We start from the raw sequence: 15,423 nt of genomic DNA, 5'->3' as shown, positions 1-15,423 counted from the left end.
TTTTTGCAATTAGTGATATACAGGACAAATGACAATTCCCATGCATCACAGAAAAACAGGTTTCTTAGTGGGGGATTAAAATTTTTGTTTGGTTCATTTGGTGTTATTTTATTTGATGTTTTTCATGGTTTAGTTTGAGTTTTTTTATTTAGAAAGTAGATGATGCCAAAGTGAAAGGTAAAAGAACACATCAAAGAGGACAAAGCGGGTTTGTTGGATCCTGCAACTCTTTAATGAACATGTCTAGCTCTCCTGAATGAGATAAAGCATATGTATTGTGTTTGCTGGTCATAGCACCCTCATGATATTTTCCTTCAGACTTTGGTGAGGATCATGCCTGGGCCACCAAAACTCTTCCAGTATTTCTATTTGCTGTTCTACTTGGAACCAGAGGTGACTGGGTTTGTTTTTCGTTCTCCATAGTTAAACCAAATAATGTCAGCTGGTTTAATAAAATATATTGTTTTATGTTGGCCTTGATGGATTTATGGCTCTCACAACATTATGCAGTTCATGAGGTCACAAAGAGCCAGTCTGGTTCAAAGTTACACTGATGCCTTCAATGATTTGACAGAAAAGTGGTGTCTTTTGCTTGATGTGCAGACAGTTCTGTCTTAAGATCTTGATCTACTACATGCTGGCAGACTGACAGATATTTCCAGAGCTAACATTGTGCCTATCAAAACTGAATCCAGGACAACAAACACTGTGTGTTTCAGTAACACTTAAGCAATAATGGCTGCAGTTTTGAAAAGGAATAAGCCTCAGGGCACAGTGAAATATCTTTGTTTCAGCGAACAAAGCAAAGCTTTAAGTAGTAAGAGCAGAAAAATGAAAGACAACCAAGCTCCTGCCAAATGTTTCCCACTCAGGGATGTTATCACTGAGAGATGGGCCTTTCCAAGGCTTTTAGTACAGGCTGTAAAGTGATACCATGTGCCTGTTCTTTTCCTTACTGAAGCTGATAACAAGCTTGTCTCTCTCTCTTCTATTGCCTGATCATCTTTTGAAAGGTTTCTCTAGCCGAGCAGCAGCTCAGTGCAAACAGAGCTGCCCCTGGTGCGCTGCTGGAGCAGAGGGAGGGCTGTGCAGTGCTCCTGCTCCCAGCCTAGGGATGGATCCCAGCTCAGGAGCTCTTGCTTTGTGCTCCACCCTCTCGGCAGGGAGACTGTGGACCCTTCTTTTAGAGGGTCCCAAATTGTTTCTGGTGGTCCCCCAGGTTTTGGCTGGTTGGAGAAGTGTTGAGCCATGCCAAGAGCTGGAAGGGGCACCTGCAGCTCCCTCGGTCACGGGGCTGAGCTGCCAGGCAAGCCCTTGGCAAGACTCCTTCTGAAAGGGACAGAGAGAGAAGAAGAATATTAATCATTTAGGACCTGACTGGGGGCTAGGTTAGACCTGTTAGTTCTGATTCTCAACTGTGATTGAAAGTTGGGTGGAAAAGGTAGTAAGACAGCTGACTAACTGCTGTAAAAATACTGCTGTTACCACGTGTGTTTTCTGTATCACTTGTCATCCAGACTTTTAACATGTCTATCTAGTTTATATACCCAGTAAGTTTGGGTTTTTTGGTACGAGTGCAATCTATCACAGATCTCCTGGGGGGATGGAAACAGTGTCAAGAGTATGCATTTAAAATGAATCATGTCATGTGCAGTATTACAGTCAGTTTCTGTGGCGGGACTGAGGAAAAGGGGGTATTTTTATATGTACTCATATTTCAGGATGCTGAATGACCTGTTTCCAAATTTAAGTAAGATTTTTATAATGTAAGGGTTGAATTATCTTGGATATCTATAATGCAAGGATTGAATTATTAGTGAAACAGCAAATATTTGCTTTGCTTCTGTAAAGCCTAATGAGACTTGACATCGAAGCATGTTTTTTGATGTCTTTCTTGGTATGTATTCTACTGGATTGTTTTGGGGGTTTTCTTTTGTGGTTTGTTTTCTATTTCTGTGGTTTTGGAGGATTTTTTGCTTTCTGTGCACTGGAACATACAAGGATTTTCTTTCATCAAGTGATGAACATTATACATGATAAGCAATCTCTTGTTAAATGCAGGATGGCTGTTGTTTGTCTAGCTTTTCCCTCTCTGTCTGTCTTGATTAGGCAATTAGAAGAATTTTCTTTGAATTAAATTTTCCTCTTTTAGGTCACTGCCATAGCATGATTAAATTACTACAAAAGCCTCCTCAAGGAGACAGGTTAGATGGAACTGTTTCCTTGCATCACAGACTGCTTCCAAGTAGTTTTTTTTCGTGGCTGATGAAAGCATCTGCTCAAGAGAAGTTGTGATTTGGGTGAGCACTCATCTGATGGAAGGCAGCTCTGAAATGCTTCCTGTTATTGTTAGTCTCCCTAAGATGTTTGAACTTGTGCTTTCAAAGATATGTTTAATAACCTATCAGTAAGAGCTGTTTTAAACTGCTTTGTGTTTGTTCCTGCAACTTTTCTTTAGTGAAGAGAACAGCTAGTAACAGAACAGGATTCATGTGCTTTGACCTTCAGTAGTGTGAATCTTACAGTAATTGAGGAACAGCAAATACCTGCCTTGGAAAGACATCTCCCATAGTTGTTCATGGTTTATCTGTAGCCTATAAATAATTCTTTCCTATTTTGGACCAGATAAGACACTGGGATAGAATAAAGCTGGCAAATTGAACTTTAACTGAGAGAGACATGAAAGCAATACTAGGAAAAGACTATTGCTTTGTTTATCTGGGCAGAGGTGAGTGAATGTAATTTAATAATAGCTGCAGAGCAAAGGTTTCAGCACAAAGTCTTTGTTAATTCTGTGAAAGTCCCTCAACGTTGCTTGCAACTCTGATTTGGATTGCTCAGTTCCATGCTTGCTGTATCTCATCAGGCTTTATGTTGTTACTATTCTTCTATCCAAAAAACCTTAATTGACTACAGAATGAGATGTACACTTCCAGTTTTGCTTCTCAAAGTCTCTAGTGTTCCTTCACTGCTGAATCAGCTTTGAAGCAGCTGTTAAGGCTTTACTTTTCCTCCAGAACCATGCAAAAATAATTGCATAATGTTGTTGTTTTTTGGGGTTTTTTTACTGCAGTTATACATAAATTTTTTTCCGAATTTCCCTTTTCTTCTTTTGTGAGATGTGAAAAACCTTTGATTTTGCTGTAAGCTTATTGTTTTCAGAGTTGTGAGAGATGAAATGATACTGCAAGGCTGCCTTAAACCTGTGCAGTGTTAAAGGTTTGAGAACAACCTGGGATGGTACTTTAAAAAAAAAAATTGTATTCCTGTTTTACATATTATCATATGTTTACATTACCTTTAATTGTTATAGAATGATAAGGCTCTTAGTAGCAGATGATAAGTAGAGATAAGTGCTTTTTATCATCTTATGGTGTAGTAGCTCTAATATTTGATGCTCATGTATTCTTAATAATTCAAAATGCACCTGGTGAGGTCATTTGCAGAGGTACTCTTGGCCTACTTCTGCAGCTGTTGGCTTTATAGAAAAGAATTAGGGCAATACTTAGCACTTGTGAAAATTACTGTCCTAAATTTATTTGGATTTGCTTCAGCATCTCACCTTTGAGCTGTCTTTCTGGAGTAGACCAAGGTAAGTGGCCCTGTGTGCTCCAGAGAAATGTGGCAACAAATACAGTTCTGAGGCCATCCTGTGGCATGGAAAGGAGCAAATTTTAATGAATCTGAAGCAATTGTATTATGATGACCTTAAAAATCAATTTTAGTTGCAATCTTCACTTCATTAGCATAGCACTGCTTTTTATGCTCTCTTTAAAGTTGTAATTGCTCTTACACCTGGTGGCCTTGATTTCCACAGGTATTGTCAAATATTATTTGCCCTAGAGAGGTCCAGTCACCAGTGCTGAAAGCCAGTCAAGCTGGGATGCAGGATCAGTGTTTTCTCACCTTCCCGGAAGAATAAGCGAGTTATTGTTGAAGGGCAGCCAGAGTTTTCTTTTTTCTCTTCTAAACTTGAAGAAAATTTTTAAAAAGAGCACAAAATTGTTGCTGGAGTACACAGCAGTTTTTGCAGAGGAGTTGGGGCCATGATTGCTATTCACATGCACTTTTTCATGCTCACATCTGGAAGTCTCAAGGTAATAAGTTAAATTACTGGTAAACACCAATAGAATAAAGCACTTTGGAGAGAGGACACGTTTTTCACTCCCGAATTCTTCAGGGCTGGTAAGAAAAGCCTTTCTGCAGTAACTCATTTGAAGGAATAAAGGAAAATTCAAAAACCCAACTTCAGAAGTAGACTGACAAAATACTTCAGGTGTGCTCTGCTGAATTTACCTCACCTGTCACCTGCTCCTTGTTCAAGCACCTCTTGTTAGGTAGTGAGTCATCTTCAACTCATTTGAATTCTGGAAACCTGCCCATCACGCTCTTTTTGATTCCAAAAGGACAAATGACATTGCTGTAGGAGATCTCAAGTACTTTCTTAAGTGGTGTAAGTGTCTCTCTGACATCAATGTTAGCAGGTGGAGCAGTGCTGTAAAACTGGATCCTTGTAGACAATCACTGAGAAAGAGGACCTAACATCAGCCCCTGCATCAGACTGGGCAGGACTGGCTCTAGTCTGGTGTTGTGGACTCAATGCTTTGAGCACTGGATGCAGTCCTGTAGCACATTTAATCCAAAAGGGATCTGGCTTCCATGTCCCAAGTCTGCCCTGCAGTGTGAACCTTGTTGTTACAGGAGATTTGCAGAGGAAGCCCCCCTCTGCTCTGTCCTAAAGCATTAGTGTAGCCAAACCTTAAATTCACTTAGACTCCACACCAGAAACATGATGATAGAAAGATTCCTATGATTGTATGTCTTCTCTCTGTGCTGAAGTCCAAGACACCTCTAGGGTTTTTTTTGGGTTACTTGACACTTCTAGGACATCACAGCTATTGTGCTGTGTGTTCAAACAAGCAAAGGACATTGTATACTTTAAATTTTGTGTGTCCTGGAGGTATACCCAGTGCTTTTTGCTGCAAAAGTTTCTGGTAGTTTTTGCTGCAAATTAGAGCCTGTTTCTTGCCATGAGCTCTGCCAATCACTGCCAAAATGCCAGGTAAAAGATGAAGGTGCTCATTCTGAGTGAGAGCAGTGAAGAAAAGGGATTTATCTGAGCAAAGTGTGTTCCAGAAGCAAAACACTTGCTGCCTGGTTGCAAGGGGGTATCTGAACAATGAGTTTGCAGGAAGAGTGTTTCTGTTCTTGTAAATACACACATTACCATTAAACTGTTTTGCTGAATGGAGCTTGCAAGTAAGGAAGAAAGTTATCCTTTATATTTACTCCACAATAAAAAAACCTGTGATGCTTCTATTCTAACCTGCTCTAAAAAGAAAATTGAAATTAATCTAAACCTGTTACAAGTACTTAATGAAATGCCACACAGATTTATCTTCCAGATAAAAAGTGACCATACCTTCTCCAAAATGCACTGCTCCTAATCTCAGTCATAACTTCAGTCTCAAGTCCATGTGTTGGGCCCAAATCACAGAGACCTTGCTTGTCACCTGGCTCTTCTGGGATTTTTTTTTTTTTTTTTTTGGCCTTCATTGTTCTCACTGTCTTTGTAGCTCTCTGATGGTTCCTGGAATATTTACCAAGCTGACTCATCTTCACTCCTGGAAGAACCCCAGGAGAGCTGATTTCTCACCTCACTTGTGGAGGTTGGGGCTGTATAACAGATTTGTTCTGGAGGGAACAGAGTATTTCTGACTAGGTAGAGTAAATGCCATAAGGAGAGGTTGTGTTTCAGGTGAAAAGAGGGCATGTTGATTGAAATGTTACAGCAAACTATATTGCCAGAAAGCACTGTAGGTTGGAAAAGGTTTCTGTTCAGAAGATGGATGCTTCAGACTACAGCTGCAGGGAAAGAGGTTTTCTGCTGCAGAGTGCTGTCTTCATCTTAAATATAGCACCTGGCTTTATTTTTGTGTTCTGGTTGGTTTTTCTTGTCTGTGGCTTTTGATGCCTTTTTTTTTTTTTTTAAGGAAAATGAATTCTTAAAATGCACAAAATGTTCTACTAGGGATCTGAGATTACTGCTTCTCTCAGAATAGAATTTGAGGCTCTTCAAGGAAAAAAATCAATGGCAAACTTCAGTAATCAGTGATGCCAGCTCAGGACTGTTGTGACAGTGCAAATGAGGGAATTGTGAAGTAGTGCCTCCCTGTTTCAGCAATGAAATTTCTCTTCTCTCTGTGGAAACTTCCTTATCTTTATCACTGATTGTTCTTGGATTCTTCCTAATTGTGAATTCTTTGCCTGAGGCAGTACAATTTTAGGTGATACACACTTTATATCGCCACATCAAGTTTTGGAAAGCATCACTCTTTTGTAATGTCCTCTGTTTGTTTGTGTTTTGGTTTTTTTGGGTTTTTTAAAAAAGTATCCAGTTACCATGACAGCTTTTACCCACACTGGAACTCGGTTACTGGGAGCTCCTGGCATGGCTTTTATTTGAACGTGCTGCAGGGAGCACTGTTATTAAACTATTATTATTCTTCCAGTCACTTGCTGAGACAACTGATGTGAGAGAGTGATAGAGCTTTCTGATTCCAGGTAAAAATGCTCATGCACAGCTCTAGGCAGCTCAGTTTTCTAGGTATTGCTCTTTTATGTAGAAGGTGGTTTTTTTGCCTTATAACACGAAGCCATGCTTAGTTGTTTAAATTATCAAGGAACAGAGAAAAAGAGACATTTATTTAATTACATCATCATTTTTGGTGGCATTTTATTGGATGTTTGCCTCTTACTTTGGATCTCTTTTGGGCCATTTCATAAATATTTATGATTTTCTCTGTGAGTTTTTATTAGTTCTTAAAATTAATTTAAGTCTGTAAAAAGATGCTTGATACTGTACTGTGTCCTCTGAATAAATAGCAACAATTAAAATGTTTTTAGGATTCAAAATTTGTATAATTCCTTTTTGAGACTTTCAAATTTATCTTAAAGTGGTTGTTCAATTTATTTCTTAAAAAATACAGTAATGTGCTCAGCTTGTGTTAACCAAAGGCTTTATTATGACTCATGCTAGAATATGGCAGCAAGAGACAGCATCTGATAACTTGGCCTTTTTTTTTTCCTTTTCCCTTTTAGGAGTTTCCATGGGGTACAGACCATGCCACTGGACTGCATTTGGGTAAAGGATGAGTTCAGTGTTTCTCTGAGGAGTCTTCCAACACATTTTCCAAATCACCTTTTAATGGTGTTCTAAGTGAGCTTATGTGACACAAATAGTATTGGATCATGAGTGAAGAAAAAAACTTTGGTGCATCCCAGAAGATGCTGTCTCCTTCAAGAAGTACCAGCAGCTGCTCCTCCAAGCAGGGAAGTCGACAGGTACTTTTGTCTGAGAAAAAAAAAGCAGAAAGCATTGCTAAGATTGGCTGTTACATTTTTCTTGGATATCTGCAAATCCCTTTAACCTTGTTTTCTTGTTGCTTGCTTGTTTTATTTCATCGCTTCTTTGCTTTCCTTTTTCTTTCTTTTTTTTTTTTTTTTTTTTTGTTTTTTTTTTGTTGGTAGCAGCATCTTGTTTTGAGTCAAATGCATTAAACACATTTTACTGAATATCAGGCGTGTGTAAAACTGGAATGCTTACAGTGAATTTTGATTTCTATCTTATTGTATGTTTGGTGTCTTTATAGTGAAATAGAGCTGCTGTAGCATCTTGGTCTCAGTGGTTTGATGCTGAAATACCAAATCTTTTCTGCTAGGCACTACTTTTGTGGTAGAATATTGTGTAACTGCTCTGTTTATTTCAAGTTTCCAAGGAAAGGTGTGCATGGATGTGTGAAAGATAATTCATTTTCCATGAACCTGACACAGGGTTCCTTTGAATGCCCATTTGTGCTGGTTGTTGCTGTGGAACTGTAGACAGCAAAATGAGCATTCGTGGAACACGGTGTTTCTGCGTGCCAAATGTGAAGGTGGCTTTGTTTTCTGCTAAGAAGGTTGCTCCTGTTTTCTGTAAACCTCTCACTTTCAAAAGAGCTGTCTACAAGTGTTTGCACCTGACAGGTGAGGCTGCTGAAGAAGGCTTTGTTTGTGGGCAAGAAATGCTGACCTGCAGCTGCACTGAGAATAAAACTTAAGTGTGCTCAATCTGTGTTTGCAAAGTCATGAGCAAAGGGCTCAGCATAAACTTTTATCTCTCCAAGTGCCGGCTTGGTGGAGCTCTTGGAAGCTGCCTCAGGCAGAAATTTTAATTGGAACTGAGCATCCCAATCCCCCAAAAGCTTTGGAGCCCTCAGCTGTGTTTTGAAACAGCACCTGCTCTTCTAAGACTTCTGGCCCTGCTTATACAGTTGGCAAGGCAGACAAATGTCTGAACAATTTATGACTTTTAAAGTGCTGTGCTTGTGAGAAATGCTGTGCATTTCTAGTAGACTGAACAATAAAACCCTTGCTTTCAGGATGTCTTTTTTGTTTTCCTGCAATATTATTTTTTATATCCTCCATATGTGATTACCTTTGAAAAGTGTAATTTAAAAGATTTGGTATTGTCTGTTCAACACTTCGTGTCTATCAAGTGTTGTCATGTATTATTTAAATAACAAGATTTACATGAGTATGACTAAATCCACTGGTGTGTAGTACAGCCAATTTCAGGAACCATACTAATGCCATTTATTTGCCCTTTCCATCTGTATATTATTTTAAATCACAATACTTTAGGCGTTCTATTAAGACAACAGCAACCATCTAAAGTTGTGTGAAATGGTTAAGAATCTCCTAATTAAAAAAAGACCACATGTACAATAACCTTCAGGAGCTTTTGTTTGTTGGATTTGCTTTGGTGTTTGTTTCAAAATCCTGTAGAATAGTGGGATGTAACTTTTTTTAATAATAATATCCTGGAAGTTTAAATGAGGTTGCCAAGTGCTGTGCAGGTTAGGGAGTGACATACTATGATTTTGATATTCTTTTCTTCATATTCCAGCTCCATGGAGGCCTTCTTATTCCTCCCTCAAACACTTGCACCTCCTGTGCTCGTGAATTGTGGGTTAGTGACAGATCTTCCTGATGGGTGCTTTTCTCTGTGCTGCTGCTCTGATGCAGTACTTCTTTCAATCTGATTAAGTAGAAAGAAAATCTGAAAATTGTGGGGGGAAGAAGAGCTGGAGCAGGGTGAAATTTGCTCAAAAAATAGCAGGATCTGAATTCTGAGCCTCTCTTGATTTTCCTACATGCAGACTTTATTGCTGGTGTATGCCAGCACCAAATAAGTGACCTGAGGCTGGGATATGGAAGCACAGGAGTACCAGGCTGCTGTGTCTGCTAAAGTTTAGTTCCATGTTAGAGGGCTGTTTGTGGGGAGCATGACTCCTGTGATGGAGAAAATGTGCCATTGGGCTAGATAGGAGTTTACTCAAGCAGGGCTGCGGGACTTTGAGGGATCCACACATTGCTACATTTGGTGCCCGTTTCCTGCCCAGTTTAGTATATTGCTGTGTGAGCTGACCAGGTGAACACTATCCTCTTCCACTAAATTCACCTTCACTTTGAAGCCCCGTGAAAAGTTGGAGGTCGCTGCCACTTCCCACCTCTTTGCTTTTCTGTTCCCCTCTCCTTCAGTTATGGAAAATGATCTCTTCCACAGAGACACAACTCAAATTCAGTTTTGTGAGGAGAGAAAACTGGGGTCAGAGAAACCTTCCTTAAATTTAAATTGACCTGTGATCAAAAGAAGGTATGTTGTGCTAGTTCTTTTTAAATCTAACATGTTAACTAACTTTTAAAATAGATCCACCAGGGACAAGCTTTGTGACAGGAGAACCGTTTTAAAAAACCTCAGGTTCCATAAAAGAAAATTTCTGCCAATTTTATGAACCGTAACAAATGCCTCAGTTGCAGCTGATGCCAACCCTTATCCTCCACAAAGTAGGTTTCTATTTTTGGCAGTTTAAAATATTTGGTACAACTGACTGCATTTTGCACTGAAAGAGAGTGTGACACTGTCATCTGTTTTGTTCAGGGAGCTGCAACTGCAAGCATCAGTCTGAGAGCCATTCACAATCATTACTTCATACTTTTCCCTGAAAAAATTTGCCTTAAGGAGCAGTATGGTGCAGAATGTTGCAGAAAATGAGAAGGCTTTTATTATATTAACCAAAGAAAATGAATACATTTACCTAGTAATGGACTTATCTCTGAAGACCAAAGTCTACAGTTTTTTTTCCTCAGCCATAGACCGAGTATGCACCAAGGAGTGTATACAGGGGAATTTTTCAGTGCCTATCTGAAATGAGCACCTCTAAACCTGAGAAAAGTAAAGATTTTGTTCCTCCCTTAGCCTCAAGTGAAATTTCTTCCTGGTCAGCAAATGCAGTGTTGATAATTTTGTGTAGATTTTGGCCCAGATGATGATGCAAAAATCTTTTGTAGCGTCATAATCTTAAAACACAACCAATCTAGACAGGAGACTTATGCTAGAATTGTTAATGCCATTCATCTGGGAGTTTTGGGGTTTTTTTAAGAGGGTGCCTTTTTTTTTTTCAAGTTTGTGCCATATTTTGGGCTATCTCTTTCAGTTCCCTATTGTGGGGTGAGAATAAGCAAAAGGGAGTATAATCTGAATGTTTTCAGGAAATCCTTTGTCTCCAGTTTGCTCCTCTGCTATTTCAGAGGGATGAGTAGAGATGATAATCGACCAGCCTGATTCATTTGCCTTCATTTCAGAGAGTAAGCAGTTTTCTTTCACTTCTGCAGCTGCTCCCAGGAATAGCCAGCTGATGCTTTTTCCTCATTCAGTGAGGTATCAAATCTCTTGGAAAACAAAAAAACTGGTCAAGATCTGTAGGGTCTGATGGAAAACCAAAACTAGTCACAGCAGCAGTGTTTTTGAAAAATGTGAGAGTTTGTTCAGGTGGGAAAGGTTGGATTCGTCTGGAAGGATGTAAATGGAAGAGGACCAGATTCTGTTAATGCATCACGCCACCTTGCATGTATCCAGCAGGTCCCCAAACTGTTAATTCTGTGAGCTTTTAAGAGGATCCATTTCTAATTCAACTCAGCCACCCTTATGTCCAGCTGACAATTGAAGTGTGAGATTCCCAGGGTAGGGAGATGAGTAGCAGACTTGCCTTCTACCTGAGATTTGGCAGGGTGTCAAGCCTGCTTGGAGGGGAAGCAGTGCTTCCACTTCAGATTTTCTTCCCATTTTCACACTTCTTATTTAAAAAGGCACACTCTAGGCCACGCTGCTCGCCTGAAGAACTGTGATAAATATGACTTTCCTGCAGGAATGTGAGACACCTTGTGCCTGGACTGCAGGACAGGCCCAGGCAAAATCTGCGTTCTAATGCAGGGAACATTGTATTCTGTGCTAAAAAGAATTAAAGAACATTGTATTCTGATCCAAACTATTAACACTGTGTTTATTCCAGATGAGTGTAATTGGCTGAGCTATTTCTCTGCTGATTCTTTTCACCTCACACATCCAGCATCATGGGTCTGTCTCATTTCAGGAGTCCCTTTCTTTCTAAGCTTATCCTTACAGAAAGATGAGGCTCCGTGGTGACTCACTGCAGCCTTTTTAGTACTTAATGGAGCATGTAAAAAAGACTGAGAAGGACTTTTTGCATAGTGATAGGACAGAGGGCAATGGTCTTAAACTGAAAGGAGGGAGATTTAGATTAGCTGTTAGGAGATTTTTTACTGTGAAAGTTGTGAGACCACTGAAGCAGGCTGCTCAGAGAACTTGTGGATGCCCCAGCCCTGAAAGTGTTCAGTGCCAGGCTGAATGGGGCTCTGAGACACCTGGTCTAGTGGAAGGTGTCCCTGCCCATGGCAGGGGGGTTGGAACTAGATGATCTTGTGAAGTCCCTTCCAACATGAGATGATCTATGATACTGTAAATCTTCCTCGATGGAGATCAAATTTCTGCTTGTCTCCTGCAGTCAATGATGTACTGTGTTTAACCAAACTCTGTGGAAACTTGATCCCAAAACTGGGGAAAGTTCTTTTGTTAGGTACAACACTAGAATATTGAAAAAGATCTGCTGTTCACTACTACCAGATTAATTCTCAGTGGAAAAATTATGTGCTTAGGTATTGCAGTTTAATATATTTTGGCGTGAGAAGGGATTAAACTTGCTTGGTATTTGGGCAAAGCATCTTCCAAGTTCTTCTGGACACTTTCAAGAAGAAAGAAACAAAACAATTAACACAACATTTTTCTTAATCTTGCAGCTGTAGCTGTTAGTTCTTAATTAGAATTATATGACAAAATGTATTCCCTCAAAACAATTTTGGTTAGGACAACTGCACTTCTGACTTGTGTTGAGGTAGTACAACATCATTGGATGGTCTGGAGGGTGTTGGGTGGCAGGAGCTGCTCAGCCCCACATTTCCACTGCTTGAGGCTCATTGTGGGGTGAGTGTTGGCAGACTAAACTCAAAGCTTACCATTTGTTCTATGAAATGAGGCACAAGGAAAATAAGAGAAATAACGGAGTGCCACCAATAGTGTGGTGGAATTATTAGATGCCTTTTCGAAGATGGTTTGCTTGTAATGCCTCATTACTCAAGTAATGAGAATATTACCTGATGTCATCTTTTTCTGGGTTTATAGAGGTGAATTTTAAGGATTCTGAAGATGGATAAATGAGGACAGCTAGCATACTTGCTGATTTATTTTTTAAAAAACTTGTTTCATTTTTCCTTTTTTCTTTTTTTCTTTTTTTTTTTTTTTTGAGGCAGCCAAGTTATTTTTGGAAATACTTCCCTATGTATCTTACAGGGAGCATGAGGAGTACTTACCTACCTAGAATAGTTCTCTTCTCCCTGATGTGCTGCATTCTAGTTCTTTTCTCTTATTATACTCTATGTATTAAAGTATTCTCTATCGTTTTCAAATATAAGGGGATGGTACTAGCACATACCATTTCCTGTCAGTTTTTATAATGCTACATCTGCCAAATCCTGGCAATAAATAATTCATGAGCTCTCTCATCAGAAACCTTGAAACTCATGTTACATTGTCATTTGTAGTTGTTCCATAAATAAAAGCTATAAAAATACTATGAGATTTAGACTCTTCTCTGGTTTGTTGCTGCAGGGTCTTTCATTTAAGAGTTTCTGGTGGCAAAAAAGAGATATTTGCTTTTAATTAGTTTTATCTGATGAAGGGTGGGTTCTGTTTTTCTTGTAGTTTCCATTTATGTCATATTCCTCACAGTACTTGAGTTACTTCCCCGGCTTTTTAAAATTGTTTTTAGTTAGTTTGATTTATCTGATTATTTTTTTTTTTGGGGAGGCTGCAACTTACACCAAACACAAAACCTTGAGTTACTGAGGAACAAAAGAGTTTTATATAAAAGATCTTCATTTTGAACATCTTATTTTTTGCTTCATAACCTACAAAATCTATCCTTTTAACATGTTCTCTCTCTGATGACAGAAGGTTTTTCCTAAATTGTGACTATGCTATGGTTATGCACTGTCTGTATGTATGTGCAGGAAAAGGTACATAAAAAATTCAATGAAGGATGGTGATATAAAAATTGTGTTTTGTGTAATGGTATCGTTTCCATCAAAATTAAAAAGAACCTTATCTCTCTGATGATACATAACAAAGTGTCAAATGGAGCCTTGGTTCTTTTTCAGCATCAATTGTGTTTTGTCTTCTTTTCTTATAGCCTTCTTCTTCTTTAATCTCTCTTAACAATTCAGTTATTTGGAAGAAATAAGATCTACATTTGGATTTTCTGTTTAAGCAGGACAGCTGGGAGATTGTGGAAGGACTCCGGGGAGCAATGAATTGTACCCAGGAGCCACAGAAGCAGGAGGGCTGCTTGCTGAAAAAGAGGAAATGGCCTCTGAAAGGCTGGCACAAGGTAGGAAAGGAATGTGGATCTGAAAGCTTGAGTGGGACTTATTTGGTGTGGTTTTATGACAAAAAGGTTACATAAGAGCAGAGAAAGTGTTCTCCAGGGAAATGGAAGGAGGGAGAATGTGTTTGTGCTATTTTTCTGATTGTGGCTTTTTCTTTTTTGTGTGTGTTTTGTTTGGTTTTAATTCTCTACATTTCTGTTACAGAGATACTTCTTTTTGGACAGAGGGATTTTGAAGTATTCCAAATGCCAAGCTGATGTAAGTGATCTGAAACGCTTTAAGGCCATTACAAAGTAACAAGTATCCAAAATAACAAAAATTCCCTGTTGTTGACAACGAGAAATAGAGCTTTCAGTAGTTCTAAACAGTAGGTTGAGAGGGGAAGAAATGCTGATTTCAGAAGGTAATATTTATCCATTTGTTTTCATCTGGAGTGATTGTGGTTTTACTTTTTACTTTTTTGCAGATAGAGAGAGGAAAACTTCATGGCTGTATTGATGTTGGACTTTCTGTCATGTCTGTAAAGAAATCAACAAAATGTATAGATTTGGATACAGAGGAGCAGATATACCACCTGAAGGTGAGCCTTCAAGATTGTCATAACCTTGCTCCCAAACTACTCCGTTAGCTGTGTAGGTTGGAACACCTTTTTTTTTATAGCAAGAGGTTTGTCAGTTGCACTAATAACTTTTTTGTCTCATCACATTAGTTTGCACTTAATAACTGAAGAGGTCTTATTGCACTTGTTTTAGGGCCCAGAATCACTAACCCTGTTCTGAACAGAAGCCTCATGTTTAGCTGTGCATTTTTCATTTCTTGCCTAAGTGCTTTTATTTTCAGCATCTTCATCCTTGTCTTATCTATAAGAAGTGTTTTCCTTGGTCAAGTATGAGGATTTATACTTGCAGAATAAATTGTTTTGGAATACATCAACAAAATCAAATTTCTGTTTGTAATTAGTTAAACACTGACCTAGCTTTAACTATGGCAATTAAGAAATGATAAATATGAGGGGCTTTATTCAAATTGAGGGGTTTTTTAAATCTGCAAGTTGCTCTAGTATTGTGTTCTGCATTGGAAGGCATAATTTCTAACTGCAGCTTCTTTTTTCCCTGACTTTGTCTGGTGATTTTCTGTCATGCCTAAGCTTATATAATGTGCATTTTGGTAGGAGCATCCTTAGAAAAACTTTCCTGATACTTTGCCAGTAAAGGTCAGCCAGGCTAGCTGTCTAACGAGCACAAAATTCCATAATTTCTTTGTTGGTTATTTCGAATGTGAATGTCATCCACACTGAAATTTTGTGCAGGTGAAGTCCCAGGAGCTGTTTGACGAATGGGTAGCCAAGCTTCGCCACCACAGGATGTACCGCCAGAATGAGATCTCCATGTTTCCCCACGACGCCAATAACATTTTCTTCCCTGGCTCCACGACCACGGACTCTGTCCCAGGTTTCTGTGATTCTACACCAGGTAGAAAGGTAATAGTTTTTATTTATAAATAATGAGCTTCCATAAGGAATTAAATTAGTCTAATTTGTGTTCATTAAATAAAGAGCGTGATGGAAGTTTTTGGTGGCAC

At 39.0% G+C, this 15,423-nt stretch overlaps 1 protein-coding gene across 1 annotated transcript in view; it reads left to right on the top strand.

Moving 5' to 3' along the window:
* OSBPL3 (oxysterol binding protein like 3) overlaps window positions 1-15,423 on the top strand; it is an 87,948-nt gene that overhangs the window by 32,849 nt on the left and 39,676 nt on the right. The window contains 5 exon segments of the mRNA XM_050970337.1: window positions 7,102-7,344; window positions 13,728-13,844; window positions 14,047-14,100; window positions 14,309-14,422; window positions 15,152-15,322. Coding sequence (XP_050826294.1) covers window positions 7,252-7,344; window positions 13,728-13,844; window positions 14,047-14,100; window positions 14,309-14,422; window positions 15,152-15,322 — 549 coding nt within the window. The 5' untranslated portion in view covers window positions 7,102-7,251.

This window comes from Serinus canaria, chromosome 2 (genome assembly GCF_022539315.1).
Source record: "Serinus canaria isolate serCan28SL12 chromosome 2, serCan2020, whole genome shotgun sequence".
In the NCBI taxonomy this organism is placed as follows: domain Eukaryota; kingdom Metazoa; phylum Chordata; class Aves; order Passeriformes; family Fringillidae; genus Serinus; species Serinus canaria.
This window is presented reverse-complemented; position numbering and strand designations above follow the sequence as displayed.